The sequence below is a fragment of the Hetaerina americana genome, unplaced genomic scaffold (assembly GCF_022747635.1).
Source record: "Hetaerina americana unplaced genomic scaffold, ioHetAmer1.1.p SCAF_7, whole genome shotgun sequence".
Lineage (NCBI taxonomy): Eukaryota > Metazoa > Arthropoda > Insecta > Odonata > Calopterygidae > Hetaerina > Hetaerina americana.
Window position 1 is genome coordinate 37,884,797 of NW_027287316.1, and position 20,304 is coordinate 37,905,100.

Below are 20,304 nucleotides of genomic sequence, written 5' to 3' on the forward strand. Positions count from 1 at the left end.
AATTTTCAACTAAATAAGAGCAAAACACAAATAATAGTATACGGCAGTCTATTGACTCGAACTTCACATCTTAAATAGCAATATTACACTTTAAACTACAAATAAAAGGCATATTTACCTAACTTCCCGAGTTGAATCGGACGTCTCCAAAATTGAACCTTGTGTACGTACCCCGGATGTTGTCTAAACAAAACACACTCAAAATAATTTGAATTACTCGAATTGGTTAACATCTTTACTGTACTTGGTGGAGTTAAGTTCACAGAAAGTTTGTGTACTTAAGTGGTACAGTCCCGGTGACAAGCTTTGAAGATTCTTGCAATGAACTTGGCCTAGACGTACGAGAATACATATTCAAATAACCGCATTAGTTGAAGCATTTTATCTCCGGGATTTGGTTGTAATGTTATAAAGATCGGATAATGAAGATACCAATTCTTTATTCAGGTATTTTGATGGCCAGGTCTACGAGCTGGGAGATACGATTAAATTTTATCAAAAATGGTCGTTTTATGAAGATATGCGGCTGGCCATTAAAAATAATGTATTATTAATATAGATAATCTCAGGCCTAGATTTAACAAGCAAGTAGATGGTTTGGCAGCAAAATGTTTTACGAAAACTTTATGTAACCCCTCTCATAAACCCAGGTAATTACTGGTTTTTTAATTTGGGAACATATATTTCAACAAGGTTTTTTTTAATGTCAATGCATAACTTTAATTCATTAAAGAAATTATACTTTTGAAGGTAATATTAGATGGAAATATAATTACTAATGCTACATTTCTAAGCCCTGCATAATAAGGCAAGACTTCAAAGACTACAATAAATCTTCCTTCAATTACACACTTTCTACCTCCCTTCATTCCAAGATGCAATAAGCTCTCCTTTATTTCCAATGTCATTTCATCCTGCATGCTTATTTTCTTCCACCCCCTACCGTTCAGTCTGTCTTCAGCATTCCATCCACCAACAAAACTCGGTGCTTTAACTTCTCTCTTAGATATCTCCCAAAAGCCCTCTCTCCTCCCCATAATGCCTAGTACTTCTTGGTTTTCTCTTGTATCGATTTCATCCCTCCATCCTTCTCCAGAACCACATCCTAGAAGCTTATAATTTATGCCTATCATTTGCTTCAACAACTAACTTACCAAACCATATGAACCATGTTCTATGCCGAATTTTGTTCATCTTTTCTTAATCTATTTACTTAATTTCCCCGTTACCAATTATCTCATTGCTAAAGCTTCTTTTCCTAATGCAATTCTTCTTATATCCTACTACTGTGACAATCCTGGTCCATATTACATAAACTATTTCACCTGCTCTTTGCCCTCCAATATTAACATTTAAATTAGCTTTCCTTGCTATAAAAATTCTCATAACCTTTGTTTTACTTATGTTGATGCTCATTTTATTACTGTCACAGATTTTATAGTGCACTCATCAATTATTGTTACTCTGCCTAATTGGTTGCATACAGCTTGAATGTATGTAAATGTAAATGATTTTATTAATTCCCCACCCACTTTCATTGCTATTTCCATTCCCCTTTTACCAATGCCCCTACATACCTGGAACAACACCAGTGATAATGGACAACCCTGCCTTACACCTCCTACTAACGCTACCCATCTTATCTCTCCATCCTCCAAATTCATCTGAGAATTCTGAGACATGTATAGGTTGTAGATAAGTCGCCTATCCCTTCAATCTACTCTTATCTTCTGTAATATATTCATTGATTCTATTCAATTCACTATATACATTGTTTTCAAAATCAAAAAATGCACCCTGACTGTTATTATATATTATCTATCAGTGACATCATTACTCATTTTGCATGACATGTACTTCTCCCTTCCCTAAATCCAATCGGATCATCCCCAAAGTAATAATTTTTCCTTCTCTCTATCCTTTCATCAATGATCCACCTCAGCTGCATTCAATCAAGCTAATATTGAGGACAAAATCGTGGGAGTAAATATCTTATCCAAGAGAACAATTTATGAGGAATAATTTAACTGCACTAAAAACCAAATATAAGTTTAAGCTGAAACCCTAAAAAAAAACCTGTTGAAATATAGTATAATTTACAATAGCAAAAAGATTTTTATAAGTTTTGTCCCAGAAAACTAATATTTTTATGGGTGGTGGCAGGAGTAAGGGAGGTGCCAGGGAAGGAAATGGAAACTCCAAATTTTCCAGTTTTCATACAATGCTGATACGATGGTATCCCTACCACAAGGATAGAGGAGAAAAGGATGGGAATAACCAAAAAAGAGGCATTTTTTCACCACTTGCATAAATAGAGTTTAAACTCTGGTACTCATGAATGTTTTACACACAAGAATCCTTCTGGTAAAAAGTTCTTAATATAAATTTCAAATTTATTCAATCTGAAATTGTTATACATTTCAGTATCTACAATATATATAGAAAAAGAATCAATATCATTTATCCAAGAATATTCTCCAGTTGGATATGTAATTTAAATTTGCTGTCCCAGAACATAACCTCATTATTTTTCTGCAATACTAGAGTGTTTTTGAATATTTTTTATACACATTTCATGTAAAAACTTAATATTATACATATTTCCCATTCAAATACAATCATTATAGCTAAGTATTAGAAGAACTTAACAAATCAAACAACATAAGAACAAGTATTTATGTAAGAATACTAAAATATGGACACTAAACTTTCCCTAAGTATCTTCCAGGAAACATCAGCTCATAGCATTAAAATTTTCTCCAAGTTTTCTCAAAATTTTCTCCAACAGACTAATTTTTTCAAGATTTTACTCACAATCATACTTCAAAAAAGTTTAGTGGAAAGATGGCCAAGTCTAAAATCAGAGCAGGTGAACATGAATTTCAAAAACATTAATGGGGGTACGGCAAAATGATCACTAACTGGAGAGTCATTCAAGTTATTTCTGTAGGTGTACTAATTAAATATCATTCTACATAAGTGAGAAGTTATTTAAGGTCAATGGAAACCTATGAGGAAGGTGGGCACACACTAAGCAGTTACATAGTATTTCAATTGATTATTGTATCTATCAATACCATTGATAAAGTATGGTGCTGGCCTTGCAGCAAAGGGCTGACTGGCAACAACATTCTGCCCTACCTGAATCCCCGGATAATTAGGGGGAGGTTGGTTCTGGTAAGATTGATGATTATGAGAGTGAGGGATTAGGTACATAGGGATTTGAAATACATAAGGAAATAGAGATCTACGCTGAAACTTATTGTTGGCATAAGTTGGAGAATACTGAGCATACATTGGAACCATTTCATTACTACTGCTTTGCTGATACTGCCAATTACCATGTTGCTGATAGTTACTACTAAGCGGCGGCTGAAAATCACCAAGTTGCTCAGGCATTTGATCAGCTGCTTCATGCTGAGATGACATTGGCACGGCCGGATAGTTACCACTTTGCTGCATCTGATTTGCTTGATGTTGCTGTTGAAACTGATTCATCACCTGATACCGAGCTGATGCAGGCACTATCTGATTGTTTCCACTTTCCTGATGATGATTCAAGAAGTGTTGATGATCCTGAACAGCTGCTCCATTTATTTCATCTTCAAATACCTTAGGATGATTTTCATTCCAGTTGTCAGTATGAGAGTGTGTATATAAGGGTGTTATCGGCAAGATTTGGGCACCACTCTTAGACTGGCCTTGATGTCCCGACCCAGATTTGGCGTACCCATCAGCATGTTGCATATTTTCCTTTCCATCCTTGGCAGCATTAGCTCTGTTCACCTCAACTTTAAATGGGACCTTACCACCCCCTTTGCTTCTCCCTAGAGTCCCTAAAGATTTCAAAAAATAATTACCATTGCCATTCAGAATGCCACTGAAATTTGGAATTTCTGTGTTAAATACACATTAATTACCCTTGGATCAGCACTGTGTAGATGGTTTTGTAGATGCTATGCAATTTTGTCAACAGTGAAAATTTTGGATCAAGTCTTGGATATGTGCAGTAATGTTCTGGTCTTTCATGTTTGTTGATATACAAGCACTTGACTGGTTTGAGGGTTTCAGGCTAAGCTCTGGGGAGTAAGGAAGAGGGCTGGCTCATTTGGTCAAGGTAAAAAGTTTGGATTGGGTCTTTGATGCGTACCATTTCAATGAGTTTCTAATTCTTCTTAATATTGTGAATTATGTGTCGCATTTGAACACACGCATGTGAAGATGCAACTTGAGGAGGTTTCCAATAACATACTATATTGTGCCTTTGATCTTCTTTTCTATCTTTAATGAATGTTTCCTGCACAAGCACTTTTCTGGTATCATAAAAATCATGACCAAGAGTTATTTCAACTTTATTGTTATTATGTCTGGTTTCAATTGAAGTGGTCGGTGCAGAAATATTTGTATAAGATCAAGATACCATCTCACAATATGTATGTTAATCTCCCATCTTTTCCTGACTATGAATAGCATGCACCTTATCAAGGATCATAATGCCATAGTCATTTGTGGATTTGGCAAATTTTTACCACCTAAATGATCATCATTGTATGAAGACTGGTGGCAGCAATCATGAGTACCATAAATAATCACAAAATAATGAACATTTATTGAACAGGGTGATAACCAATGTTGACTGTGATATTGCCCCAGGTGTGGTACAGTTTGGTAGATTATCACTGGCTCAGCAAATGCTTCAATGGTCTGGGATTGAAACGTAGTACTTTCATCAGCAGTTTTGCTTCTTTAAGATTCTTAGGCTTTCTCCTAGTCATGGGTGGTTGCATCACTTCCAGTACTCTAATTTTTTTTCTCTTGTTTTCTCTGTTCCTTTTTTCCTTTTCCTGATTTCTTCTTTTTGCCTCCATCATGAGATAGAGGTTTTCCAGAGTGGTCTTTATCTTCAGTGTGCTTATGCTGTACATTGCTATCATGTTTCTTGTCCTCTTTTTTGGATTTCTTCTTTTGCGCTTCCTGAGATGTACTTTTTACTGGCTTCTTTCCCTTTTCTTTTGAGTGTTTCTTACTGTGGCTTCTATGTTTCTCACTACTCTTACTAGATTCTTTCTCCTTTTTAGAGTTCCTGTTATGGTTTTTTTTATTGTCTTTGTGCAACTTTTTTTTATGTTTCTCTTTGCCGGAATGATTTTTTCTGACTTTCCCTGAATTTTTCTTTTCAATGTCATCATGATGTGATTCTTCTCCTGATTCCTTATGTTTCTTTTGTTTCTCAACATCACCATGACTATCATGTGTCTTTTCATGTTTCCCTGATTTCCTGTAATTCCCCCTATGTTTTTCAACAGATGTGTGTTTTACTGGTTTTTTTCCTTTTTCTTTTGAGTGTTTCTTACTGTGGCTTCCATGTTTCTCACTACTCTTACTAGATTCTTTCTCCTTTTTAGAGTTCCTGTTATGGTTTTTTTTATTGTCTTTGTGCAACTTTTTTTTATGTTTCTCTTTGCCGGAATGATTTTTTCTGACTTTCCCTGAATTTTTCTTTTCAATGTCATCATGATGTGATTCTTCTCCTGATTCCTTATGTTTCTTTTGTTTCTCAACATCACCATGACTATCATGTGTCTTTTCATGTTTCCCTGATTTCCTGTAATTCCCCCTATGTTTTTCAACAGATGTGTGTTTTACTGGTTTTTTTCCTTTTTCTTTTGAGTGTTTCTTACTGTGGCTTCCATGTTTCTCACTACTCTTACTAGATTCTTTCTCCTTTTTAGAGTTCCTGTTATGGTTTTTTTTATTGTCTTTGTGCAACTTTTTTTTATGTTTCTCTTTGCCGGAATGATTTTTTCTGACTTTCCCTGAATTTTTCTTTTCAATGTCATCATGATGTGATTCTTCTCCTGATCCCTTATGTTTCTTTTGTTTCTCAACATCACCATGACTATCATGTGTCTTTTCATGTTTCCCTGATTTCCTGTAATTCCCCCTATGTTTTTCAACAGATGTGTGTTTTACTGGTTTTTTTCCTTTTTCTTTTGGGTGTTTCTCAGGGTGGCTTCCATGTTTATCACTACTCTTACCAGAATGTTTCCCATGCTTATTATCTTCACCATTAGATTTTTTAGTTTTTGAAACCTTTCCTTTGGGATGGTCCACACTTTTTCTTTCTTCATGGCTACTATATCTGTCATAATGCTCCCCAGATATTTTCTTATGTTTGCCAAGGGTCTCGTGTTTGTGCAATTCTTTCTCCTTTTTAGAGTTCCTGCTATAGCTACGGTGATATAGTGGATATGCTATGTTATCATGATATGAGACTTCTCCTGATCCCTTATATTTCTTTCGTTTCTCAACATCACTATGGCTATTATGTGTCTTTTCATGTTTCCCCGATTTCCTGTTCATTGCCCTATGTTTTTCAACAGATGTGTGTTTTTCTGTCTTCCTTGATTTATAAAAGAGGGGTGTCTCATGGTAGTAATCCTTCTCCCATGTACTCTCTTGTTTTTCATGTACTCCATTTGATTTAGCTTTTTCGGAACCTTTTCTTTTCTTGATCTTGTAGCATTCACAATATTCATGACTTTCATATTCTTTGACAGGTTTCCCGGATTTCTTACTCTTCGAAGCGTACTTTGTCTGATGAGAATGCTTGCCTGACTTTTCCTTGTTGAAATGATAATCTTGGAGATATTTTTCTCCCTCCCCTCTTTCTTTCCCCTTTCTTTCTCCTTCACGTGATCTGTCCTTTTTGTAATACTTGTTGTCTTGAGGGGCATTATAATATTCCCCTGAGTCATCATAATGCTTACCCTCTTTGGTAGACTGTTGGTATTTAAACCATTCTGACCAAAATTTCTCAGGTGACCACTCTTTAAACTCTCTCTCCTTCTTTGGGATATAACTGTCTTCTTCATGACTCTCCCACATTCTACTGCTTTCCTTATATGTTTCCAACCTTTTTTTATCCTGTACAAGGTCTTCGAACTCTTTATAGCTGGCTTCAACCTTGGAAGCTTTTCTTTCGTCATCTTTATCATGCTCTACTGTATATCCTTCTGATGTTTCACTCTGAGAGTCAAGCTCTTCATATAAGGAAGCTTTGCCTGGCACCATGAACTCTTCATTTTCATAATAATTGTAATGGCCAAAATACCATGCCAGTATTTGCTCTTTTTCCTTCTCACTTAAGCCTAAATCATATGGGTCGTACTTCCTCAAATGCTTTTGATTTTTGAAGCCTCTTGGTTGTCCATGATTTCCATTGTACTTGCTATACTTTTCTACATTCCTAAACTTTGCTTCATGTTCTTCCTCTGATAGGGTGTTCTTCAATTTCTTCCCCTTTTCCTTATCCAACAACCCATGTTTTTCCTCAGAATGACTTCTTCCAGAACTATTCTTTTTGTGAGAGGAGTGAGGTCCATGATTATCATGTTTTTCATCAACTTCCAGTAATTTCTCTTTTTTGAGCACTTTGTACAATGCACCTTGGCCAGGATGCTTAGTTTTTATACTGCTGTAAGACTTTTCATGCTTGTCATAATCCTCTGCACCTTGATTTAATCTTTCTTTTTCACTTGAAATTTCATTAACATGGCTGTCCCCTTCATTTCTTTTATTAACATATTCTCTCAGGTACAACCTGTAGTTCCCAGGTTCTATGAGCCAATATTGCCCTTTATCATTGGTCTGCTTATCATATTTGTGGTGATAAGGATGCCAAGTATATTCTTTATTGTCAGAGGAATCATCCTCACTAGAAAGGGTAAGTTCTTCAGATTCTTCAAAAAAATAATTGTCATCTACCTTTCTTTTCTTGATGTTTCTCCTATTAAAATTTTCCTCATTTTTGCTAAAATGCCACTCATCCGATCCACTGTAATCTCCTTCTCCATGCCCTCCCCATTCCTCATTGCTCACTAACGTAAAGGGATCATCAAGGTCTCTTCTGAGGCTGTGGTTATCTTTTTCATTACTACTTGGTTTCACCTTGATTTCGAATCCCTTAGCATCTTCTACATTATAATGCTCCCCATTAATCTTCCAATCTGATGCTCCACTCGTGATTTGATGCCCGAGATTGGTATTTTTTTTACTCAAGTGAGCATTGCTCTCTCTTTTCACATCCCTTCCTTTGATGTCTGCCACACCAACATCATCAAAGCTTGCACCCCTGTCCTGATATACAGACTCTTGTTTATTGTATGTAGTAGTCCTTAGGTTTTTTTCCTGAGATGTGTTGGCGATTTGGCTGGAACGACCCTCCTTCCCATTAGTGAAAGTGTCTTTGTTTGGTGTATCTTCAACTTTGGATGATGGAGTGATGCCTGACTGTATTTCGTGTACACCCTCATGGTAACCTGTTACATTGGAGTTAGGTGTGTTTTTAGTTCACAAAGTTTGACATTGTTTGAGTGTACTTAATATGTGTTAATGCAACAATGTTGGCATGTGCTCAGCATTTAATCATACTCACCATTTCTTCCATATGGAGTTTCACTACTTCCAGGGGAACTTTCAATTGTTTTGACAGAAACAATACTTTTAGCAGCTTCAGTTTCTACCTCACTACTCTGCTTGCTATTAAAAACTGGTTTGTTCGGAGAGATGAGAGTTCTTTTTCTATGCAATAACTCAGAGAGGAGATCACAGTCCACATGGCTTTTGATTGTTAATGGATTGATCATAGGTTTATTACCTTTCCGGTAATTATCTGCAAAAGAAAGAATACATATTTCAAAAGATGAACAAGTTTTTTAATACCACAAAAATGGGTTTATGCTGGTCAAAAATATCCTTGACATTCCCTTAGCCCCAACATAATTTGAAAGAATAATGAAAACAATGAGTGTAGCATTTATTTTTGTTCTAATTGATAAATGATTAAATTCAAGTAATTGTATTAATCTTTTTGTCAAAATTTAATGAACTAATGATGACTATACAGTACTACTGTTATTTCAGAAAATGATGACACAGAAACCATAGTAAAATTGATTTTTGATGTAAATACAGTTTAAACTATTGATTTCCTTGCACATATTTGAAAACCAGATCCCCAGTTTCCTGGCTGGCCAGAAATTTAGGGAGTCATATTCAAATCTAAGGAAAATTATTTTGCTTCAATGAACCTCTTACATTTATAAGTGAAGATCTTATGCATACATGAACTGAGTAGAGGAATGGTGACTAAGATTTCAACTAAGAACCACATGGGAAGCATGAATGATACATGAAATAAAAACAATGTCTTATTCTAAACACCAATTTTGCACCTTTGCTTAACAAAGAGCTGGCTAACCTCACATCCCAACTCCTCCATGGATTTGGGGAGAAAAAAATGATGGTGAGACCAAAGAAGAAAACTGTGAACATGGAGAGGAGCATTTTCAAGCTTCATTGAGGTTCAACATTCATCCATCACTTCTTTTTCACTTGGACTTAACATAAAGATTTAAAAAGCTAATGGCCTTGAGAGGGAAAATAGATCATCATAAATGCCCTTCAACCATTATTGAAACAATTTCCTGATTAGTAAGAAGTGTGATAGTCCAAAATTAATTTAATATTGACAATATAATCATTGACAATAAAATGGATGACTTTGCCATGAAATTATCACTCATCCTATTTTAGATTAGGCATTCTTCTATCCATTAGAAGTCTATCATCAATTAAAGCTAGCGAACAATGAAGGTAACCAATTATTAATTACTACTTCAAATTTGCCGACAATATCCTTAGCCTCAAGTCTGGAAATTATTGCCAATTATGTATAATTGTAAAAATTTGTTTAAGAAACTAAAAAAATGTCACCTCCAGAATTGAAAAGGACATCATTTAAACAAGAATGTTAATGAGTTCATTCTGTTGATTTCTCTGTTACATTAAAACCTACTCTCATGGACCACACAATTATTTTAAAAGTACTGCTGCTGTTCCTCACTTAAGCACACACTGCTCCATACATTTCATAAACCAACTGCCTCTCTTGGCCTGTAATTTCCATAATGAATGAAATCAATTCCATTAATTGAAATAGCTTCCAGCAATCCAAAATGACTGGGAAAGATTATGAAAATTAAAGAAGTTGACTTTAAAGAAACAAATTATTTACCTATTATCACAAATTTTGTTTCCAATAGCATTTAATTCACCTTAAGGGAAAGCTATACTAAAAATTATGAAAACCGTCACCCAATTTACAAATAGAAATCTTTTCCTAGCCCCTTACACTAAAAAATATGTGCTAGAATAATTAAGATAAACTCTATCAACACACTAGAGCTGTTGCCAAAAAATTACGCAACATAATTTTGTTCATTATTCTATGTAGAATAATGCGCAAAAGGTTTATAAACACACTTCATGGAACACATTAGGTTTCTCAAAAACTGTGATGCATATAACCTTTATGCAAAAATTGACAATTAAGTCCACTATAGCAAATTTGAATCAATATTTATATGTGCACTATCAAAAGGTTCAAACATTGATGCTTTGAAACTAATTCTCATTGTCTACCAAAACATGAAAGCAAAGGTATATCAACATATGAAAGAATATCAGATAGGCATAAAACTGCACTGTTCAAAACAAATACTAGGAATTCTGATGAATAATGTCAATAGAGAAAAACTTCTTGAATTTCAATGCAATCAAACATCACACTTTGTGATAAATAATTGTTTCATGCCTCCTAGCTTTCCTGCAGGGTCAAAGCAAGCTCTTCCTACCATCACACCATTAAAAAGTTTATTTCTATGAACCTTTCAAACCTACCTATATTTATCTTAATTTATGGGATTCTTTTTTGCCATTGTCTGAATATTTTCCCTGAGCCCCTTGCCTCATTAAGTAAGAGTACCTAACCATAGTAATCCTACCTACCCATACTGGCTTCCCACCCAGAGGGTCCATGTTCGAATCCCGGCAGCATTGAATATTTTTCAATGGTATCTGGATTCGTACTCGAGGTGCTTTGTAGAGGGCCCTTTGAGTGAACACGCCATCCATTGGATGGGACGTTACACTGTGGATCCCTTGGTGCCTTTCATTAAGAGTAGGCTAATGCTGATGCCGGGTTTCTCTCTACCCTTCACCCTTTCCTGTCCATCCCTAATGTCACAAATGACCTTTGCTGTCGGTTGCCTCCCCTAAAAACTACTACTACTAATCCTACCTGCCCCTCTCTATATACATTCCTTATCTCTTGCCCTAATCTCCCTTGACCCCTCCCTTGGCCCTACATTCCCCTATTATTCCCTCAAAAGCACCTCTTAAGTTCAAGTTTTCACTTCCTATATAAATATACCACCACAGCTATCAACCCAAAGGTAGGTGTGATAGGTGAGGGTAAAGCTCACTTACTTAGAAGCTGAATGGCATATGAAATTCACACATCGAGGTAAGGGGGCCAGTTCCTTTCCCTGTGCCACCTATGGTTTCCCAGGAAGATCTGGTAGAAGAAAAATCACACAGCTTGAGTGAAGCTGAGGATGTCCAGAAATTGAACCCAGGCCCTCTGATCAGTATTTCAATGCTCTACCCCCTGAACTACAAAGTCCCCTTTCTACATGTATAACCAATGAAATCATTCCTCTACGAAAGAGAAAGGAGTTCTAAAATGTTAAAAATAGTTATCTGGCACTATGCATAGTGTACCAGAAAATAGCATGAGATTTCCTTCCTGAGTAGGGAGGAAATCTCTCCCAGTCCACAAAATCAAACTCACAAAAAGATGATAGAGTTTCTCTTTTACTTACTGTGCAACGTCCACGGTGCTGATGCTCAATATCTAAGATTCCTCCTTGATCATGTTATATCAACTATTGTGCCAAATAGCAAGTTTATACAAAAATATCTCCTAAATTATTAAATTTTGAGCAATGATGACAGGCTAATTTTTATTCATTATTATATACATTATCAAATCCTGTAATTAAATATGTGCCATTCATTAAAAAAATCTGACCGACCCCTTGACCCCTGGTGGATCAACCTATAAAAACATCTTGGCACTACATTCATTATCCTTCAAAACTCTACCGACATCATCTGCAGCATTTTTCCATATAACTCTTGGCTTTAAATTATTAATAAATTCCATTTAAAATCCCTACCCAGTACAAGTGCAAATGCATACATAGTTTTTAACATAAATATATACCATACATACAACTGCAATGACCTAAAAACTAATTACAATTAAAATAAGTTTTGTTAAGATTATTACAAAAAACTTTCAACTTACTAATGTTCAACATTGGAGTATCAAAGCAAGTGATGGGAAAGATAAAATCTTAGATATTCATAGCCAACATTTATTCCACATACCTAACAAAAATATAGCTTGGACATAGAGGATATTTCAGTCACCCAGCTGAAGCGAAATCTCAGCAAGGAACACAATGTTATTTACAGCCTGCATAATTTTCTCAGCAGCGAATTGAGAATCATGTTATTATTTGCTCATATGTTTTAGAAAAACATTTAGTATGATGCATAATTTAATTTTGCACACAATAATTAAGGGGGCATGAAAAAGTGCTCAATTATTCCTTTAGCCCACGATTCATGTCTCAGTCAGTCGCAATTGGTGATAATAATATTATTTAAATTCAAGAATAACTTACACATAACCCTACAGTCAAAAGTTTTGACAATCTTTTTATGTATCCATTTTAAGGTTTACTGGTGAATATCAACAAGATGGCATATAATATGTTACCATTGTATAAAATGTATTGGGATGGCACAAATAAATTATAAACTTACATAATTGACCATTACAAATATTTTCTGCCAGCTGAACTGAGGATTCAATGGCATTCGGCTGTGCTTCAAGGTCATCTGGCCTCCCATCTTCATTTGAAAAGGCAATGGCTGCTCCAACAAGAATAGCTGTGGTATAATATAAGTAAGTAGTATCAAAGAGTGTGAAAGCTAAAGAAAATATATGATTTTAATCAAATATTTCCACATTCTTTTCCACCACATAGAAGAACTTACCTTTGCACAAAACAAAATATTTAACAATTGCATATTCTGATAATTCTGTTACCTATTCACCATATGATTTCCCTTTTTAGGTATATTTTGAAAACTACTAGTAATATTCAATGCTTAGATTTTTTTAAATTATATAAATGTTCCATTCTTAAGAGAACCAGTGAAGAGAATTATTTGTAATTTTTCCAATGCAGGTAACAAAAATATTTCACACGCCCTAAAATTGTACTCTGAAAATGCAACTGCAAACAATACTGAAGGCGTATTTTTGAATGCCTACATGTCATTTGAAAAACTTATCCACAGCCAAGATAAAATTCAAGGCAAGTCATTAGGCATGGCAAGTCAAGGCAACAGTAGGATTCTCTCAAAATAATGAGATTCATTTATAATAATCATCAAACTAGGGTAGCATTCAATTATTTGTAAATGAAACAAGTTAAAAATTTCATTTCTTGATAGTTCTAACTTTTTAATTACTATGCCTGTTAACTCATTAAAACAATGCATTTATTTTGTATTAAAGAAACTTAACATGAAAATTGAAACAAAAGTTGATTCATCACATGAAGAGGACCCCCATTAGAATAATCTTAGGTTGGTCTCATAAGCAATACAAAATAACAAGAAAACTTCAACATGGCACATCTACTGTACTTAGAGAAATATAAAGGTTTTTCAACATATATCAATTTTTAGATAAATAAATTCATATTTTCTTTGAGAAACAGAAAAAAATTATGCCATTATAGCTTTTGTAGGAGTAAAAATATTTAAAAAAAATTAACGGACTGTTTACCATACTTGACTTTCACCACAAAATTCCCAATTCCTGATAATTAGGCAACTAATATTTCAATTATCTCTATAATGCATAATTACATTGTTCAAAAATTCTATGGTCTGAAATAGAAACGCAAAAGAAGAATTTGAAAAGCCATTTATCCTAATATCTGATCATTGAAAATACAATGCATGCCCCAACTGCACATGTCTTACAACACTGACCAAGGTGAACACATTTTAATCCTTAAAAATGGACATAGGTTTTCTAGAAAAATATGACTAGGTCACTGACTCTTCAAGATATCCTTTTCTAAAGTATACAAGGGGTGCTCTTATAAATTAAAACTTTAGTGGTCAACTAATGACACATTTTATCTAATAATTTTACTGCATATCTTTATAGATTTATATTGCCCACTGCGATTTACAAAAATGAGTTAATACACAGGATATCCCTTATTTATCAAAAGTTTTAGGATGAGTTTACTTGAAGACGCAATTCAACTCTTTTAACTCTATTGTGTGGCATGCTATTGATTATGGTTATTTTCACTAAATTGGCAGTAAAAAATCATTACCAGGCAGGATATTGAGCGGTAACAAATAAAAGGAAGAGTTTGCATGGGATTTAGCATTGGTGGTTTTTAAGTTAGATTATAACCTCATGAGTGATGTGTACTTTAAAGCCAAGAGAATTCCTCAATTCTAGGATTAAAAATATCAGTCTTCTAATTATAGAGAAAATTAAACTTATGGAGTTTATGTAATCGAATTCAATACTCTTAAATTAAAAGTCTCCTAATTTTCATAGCTCCACACAATCTAAATACCCTTCCAGTTCTCCAAAACATTTCAGTTTTCTAACTTGTATGTTTAGAGGTGTAGATTAAAACTTAAACTGCTGAACTTAGTAATGAAACATGACAACCATATGATGCAACCATTTGTTCACATATATTTGGTAATACACATCTATTAATTACTTATGCAACTATATAAGTTGAAAACCCTCAGACTGAACAGGTGGTAAAGAGGTGGGAAGAAAATTGGAGTTCTTGGAGCAAATATCAATTGCTGGAAAAGTTGTATTCAATGTAAATGGAAGAATCATCTATGAGCCCGCTAAATGTTAATGAATTAAATACATATATTTATGGAATGTTTTCAATGATCCACCTCTGAGAGAACACAGCCAATGCAATTGAGCAATTTTAATATTTTGAACCTTGTCAGATAATTTTATCGAATAGGAATGGTATCACCATTAATGCAAGCAATAACTTTCTAAAAATTAACTTTACCCAAGGGCTTAGGCTCTAGGGTCAAGTTAATTCACACTATGTGCAAAATTACTAAAACCTGTAAAACTGCCCTCATATTTTTCACTAGAATTTTTTTCATATGTGCAACCAATATGAAACACCAAAACCATAGCATTCCAATAAGAGTATTCCGGGCTCATCCAGGGCATCTAACATTATGCATTTGGCTTTTCACTTTATTTCTTCAATGTTGCCAAACTATTAACCTTTTAATTTAAATTTTTCGACACCATACTAATCACTTAACATACGTAAGTTTATGGTGAAAGCTCTCAAACAATAGCTGTTGTCATCTTTTCTTTTCATTAAAGGTAATAACTGTAACAAATCAGATATATCCTTGAACGAAAAGATTCAATGGCAATAATGCAGTAGACCCAATTTATTTTTTTTATCATCAAAAAGCACAAAAACACCATTCAAAAAAATAATTAAAAAAGTGACACTAAGAAAAATCCTCAAGCTACCAGCAAAAATAAAGTGGAACTATGATTTTCATCAAATGAAAGCCCAATAGATAAAAAAATCATCAGAGGCATCCACCAAATTATCAAGGCTACGCAAACATTTCCTCCATGTAAATAAAATTAATCTACATCAGCATAGTAGTAACTAGCAGACAAATCAATACCAGCTATGTGTACATACACAGTGTACTATTGCACACACTTTAGTTGGGAGAAAATGCTGAAACAGATCGCATAGATGAAAAACACAAATAAATGAAAGTTTCCCTATGCTCAGCTAAATAAACATGAATAGATTATCAGCAATGCTTGAGCAAAATACAACTAAGCCAAATGCTTATTAAACAAGGAATTTTTTACACTCACCCAGTACTGGAAACTGCATGTGCCAGACTCTCATCCTCTTGGACCACAAAAACACTGTCAATTATCTTCCCCAGCACTGCCTTTTTAAAGACTCAAAATAAACCTAATCGTGTTTATATAACCCTTATTGTGACATGATTCTGAAGATATAAATATTACTAATTCACTTCCTACATTTTTTCTTGACATTTAAGAATGGAAGAATGTCAGGTAGTAGAGGCAAATAATCACTTTTCACAGCAGCCATAACAACTGTTGGTAAATTATGACCATAGACTAGGTCTTGGCTAGGAGTAAAATGAATGAAAGAAGAGGAAATTAAGAAACAAACTGAGTAGTGAACTTGGGTAACTCTCAAGTCACTTTTGCATAGACAGCAATTATGGTGTTCCCAGAGGAGTGCATGTCAGGAAGAATTGCTGCTGTGTCAGGGAAAACTTCACTGCCTTGGGCGGGAGCACTTCCTGCAGTGTGCTTTGGCATGGAATTCCATTGGGTTTGTTTAGCATATTTTTTGATGACTCCTGATAACAGACTATTAAAAATAAAGTTACACATCACAAACTATTAAAAACAGATTTCTTACAATTCAAAACAAACAAGTTCAAATCTTTCCCTAACAAAAAGTAGGCATAAGCAGTGAGCACAAAAAACTGCAACCAATTACAAACAGTGCATCTAAAAAGCCTCATCTTTAAGTAAAAAAAAAGGAACAAAGAACTCCCAGTAATTTAAAACACAGTAAAAAATTAGTTTATTTTTTGCTCTAGTTCCAAACTGTTAATATGGCTATAATTAATTGCAAGTAGCTAATGAACAATAATTCATCCCCTTGAACTCAAATGTTAATACTATAAAGATGAGGAATGGGTAAATACAATACATGGAAGATATTTTCGAAACATATTCAGAATATTTATGTCATCAATGATACTTGAAAGCTTAGTTCATGGGAAAAGTCAATTATGCAAATAAGATGAATAATGACTTCTCCCTTCCTACCCTGTTGAGTGGATTTCAAATTCCTTCGTGTGCTTAGGTAACCTCTACTCTCGCCAATGAAATCAAACATTTGATCAATTACTGTGGCCTAATAATGACTTATTTCTCAGAAATCTTATCTACAAAACAACTGGATTCCATCTTTTACAGCAGGAATACATATTTTTCACTTGGAAATGACATTGGCCTCTCCATCTTTCAGCTGAAGGAATGGCAAAATAAACATATGAACTCAATAGAAGACTTCTGCAAGAGGTAAAGTGAATGTAACACTCATCATATTTGTATCCTTTTAAATTACAGGGCAAATTGAGGTATAGAGTGAACTAGCTTGCTCAGTGATGAGAGTGCAATGTTTTTGTAATGGTAGATGGTTATGGAGAGTTTTACAATGTACAAAGTACTCAAGGAAAATGAATTGAGGGGGGGACTTTCTGAACAGAATTTAGAAATGCTTCCAAGTGATGTTTTCTATTTTCTCGGTAAAGCATAGATTCAAAATTAAAGTGCATAAATGGTAACTATTGTCTATTTCCCACAATATGTAAATGGGAACATAAATTTAATGCTTAAAATTAATAGGAAAATCCAATAATTTCTCCAATTACTGCTAATTTCATTTGAACAGTCTTCCAAATGTTACCTCAAATAAAGTCTTCAAATGACAAAAAATGCCATTAAAAATCTTTCTTGCTTTTAATTTGACTATACCAGATTTTAATACTAAATAAATTTTAAAATGTGATTGCCAATAGTAACTGATCGATAACTATTTTGGTCAGAAGTTGCTATGAAGTATGCATACTAAAAACATCAACATACCAATATGTATAATTTGCATAAAATTTAAATTATATCATCAAAGACTTTAATAATGCAAAATACCACAAAATTAAAAAGTTAATAAATTCCATAAGAAACTTTTCACTGAGAAATATTAAATTTAATGTAATATTTTATCGGTACTCAAAAAATATTCTGGGCCTTCTTCCAGCATTTGAATTTCTATCGCTGGCTAGGAAATAACTTTATTATTATTTATTTTAATTCAATTTGGCACTTGCCGGGTAAAAATCAGGAAAGAAAAATCTACCAATTTCAACACTTCTAAGAAGCATTGAGGGAAACACCTTGGGTGACAGGAAACAATATGGCTCATAAGCAGGAATTTTACTTTAAGGAAATGTTTTATTGATAATACATAAAAAAATGTCATTAAGTTAAATTCAGACATTATAGGGAGGACAATGGTTGAATAGAAGTTATTGATTTGCCAGGCATTTAAAGAAGTGCACTGTGAAGGTAATTTTTTTGATTTAAAAAGTTTATTTTGGCCAAAATTTTGAATTAAATGGAATTATATGACCTGAGAGGTAGTGTTTTCAATTTTTAATTGCTATCCCATGCAACTTTTTTGACATTGAAAATGGCCAATTTCAATATTCAGCCATGTTAGACTCAAATTTTTTCAGAGAAAAAATATATGATGTTTTAACTTTACAGACAAGGACCACAATTTCAGGGCTGCAAATTCAGTACAATAAGCCATAAAAAATTGCCCTTGGATAAAAGAAATTTATTTCTAAAACAATGGCTTTGGTATAGTTTAGGGAGCTACAATTTTAAAATATTAGAAAAATTTTATCTTTCATGACTTTAGAAACACCATTTACATATTTCCTAAACAAGATCATAATTACAGTTGTCTAATTGGGACTAATATTTGAGTGACCCTGCAAAAAATATATACACCTAGATATACCTAATTACTATTTTTAGTAATCTACTGGCTAGAGTAGGTTTTCAATGGAAACATGTTACACAACAGAACAACAATAATTCTGTTGTCTTTCCCACAGAACTCTACCTGAAATTCAACACAGTAAACCCCTTGATTTCTGCAAGCTTCTTTTATAAGGTCCAAAATGTCCATTCTTTGCCCTCCTTGATTGCCCAGCATTCTTCCCTCTGTCACAATCTTCACCATTGTCAATCAAAATGATCAGCATCCATCTTTCCTGCCACATTTGGATTTCTCCGAAGAAACCCCTCTCATTCCCCATCATGCCTAGCAATTCCTCTTTTGTTTCCCTTTCTATGCATTTCACCTTTTCCATCCTTCTCCACACCCATATTTCAAAAGCCTCCAAATTACCGCTATCATTTTGCTTTAATGACCATGTTTCAGTGCCATAAAAAACCACATTCTATATCAAAGTTTTGACAAGCCTTCTTTGCCTTCTTGCTTAATGCAACACTTCTTCTTATGTCCCTACTACTTTCACGATTTCAGTCAAAAACACTTCCAAGATAGGTACACGGCTCTTGATATAGACTAAAATGAATTTTGACTCCATAAATATTTGGGTTTGAGGAATAAGGACATAGACAATTATGAATTAAGTATTTTGTGTATACTTACTTGTAGTAGTAGTGTTGGATGCAGTTGGGGATATCAACCACAGGTTGCAAAAAACTATTTCATATGAGGTATCCAAGCCCAATAGTTGGGAAGGCCTAGGAGTACCCAGCCAGACCTAGAGATGGCGGTAGTTGTTTCAAAAATATCACTGTTTTAGAAAGTATGCAATCTATAAAGCATATGTTTCAAGTTTGAAGATGCCACGTTGTTTAGTATTTGTTTGGCAGCCATCAACAGCGAAATTTTTCAGTGAATTTGTGAAAATGGAGAAAACTGGTCATCGTTATGCGATAAAATACTTTTATTTAAAAGGCCTCAGCCCAACCAATACATAAGCTGAACTGGTTCTACTTTGGGTGAGTCTGCTCCTTTGTTTACAAAACTAAAATACTGGTTAGCAGAGTTCAAACAGGGCTGTACGAGCTGCCAAGACGAGCATTGCATTGGTCGACCAAATGAGGTGACGACTCCAGAAACAGTGAATAAAATCCATGAAGTGGTATTGGATGATCGTCAACTGAAAGTGTGCAAGCTAGCAGACATAGTGGGCCTTTCAAAAAGTGCAGCACATCGCATATTATCTGAAAATTTGGACACGAGAAAGCTGTGTGCAAGATGGGTGTCGTGTTTCCTTACACTCGAGCAAAACCAGTGTCATAAAGATATTTCAATTGAGTGTTTAGCAAAGTTTCACTGCAACAAAGCAGTATTTTTGTGCCGCTGCATAACCATGGATGAAACATGGGTTGATTACCTCACACCCGAGACAAAAGAACAATCAAAACAATGGATTCAAAAGGGAGACCCGGCTTCAAAGAAGGCGAAGACTGTTTCATCTGCAGGCAAGGTCATGGTGTCAGTTTTTGGAGATGCCCATGGGATAATTTTCATTGACTAGCTTCAAAAAGGAAAAACTATCAACAGCGAGAACTTATTGCAACGTTTGAGCAAAGAAATCAAGCAAAAG

General features: G+C 34.4%; 1 protein-coding gene across 1 annotated transcript; it reads right to left on the bottom strand.

Annotated features, from left to right (window-relative positions):
* Positions 1–3,030: 3,030 nt before the first annotated feature.
* LOC139696635 (uncharacterized) lies at positions 3,031–10,855 on the bottom strand. The gene is made up of 5 exons (XM_071595443.1): positions 10,852–10,855; positions 8,438–8,674; positions 7,886–8,321; positions 6,039–7,717; positions 3,031–3,836 (listed from the first exon to the last, which is right to left on the bottom strand). The coding sequence occupies exons 1-5, from the start codon at positions 10,853–10,855 to the stop codon at positions 3,031–3,033; spliced, it is 3,162 nt and encodes a 1,053-aa protein (XP_071451544.1).
* Positions 10,856–20,304: the final 9,449 nt, after the last annotated feature.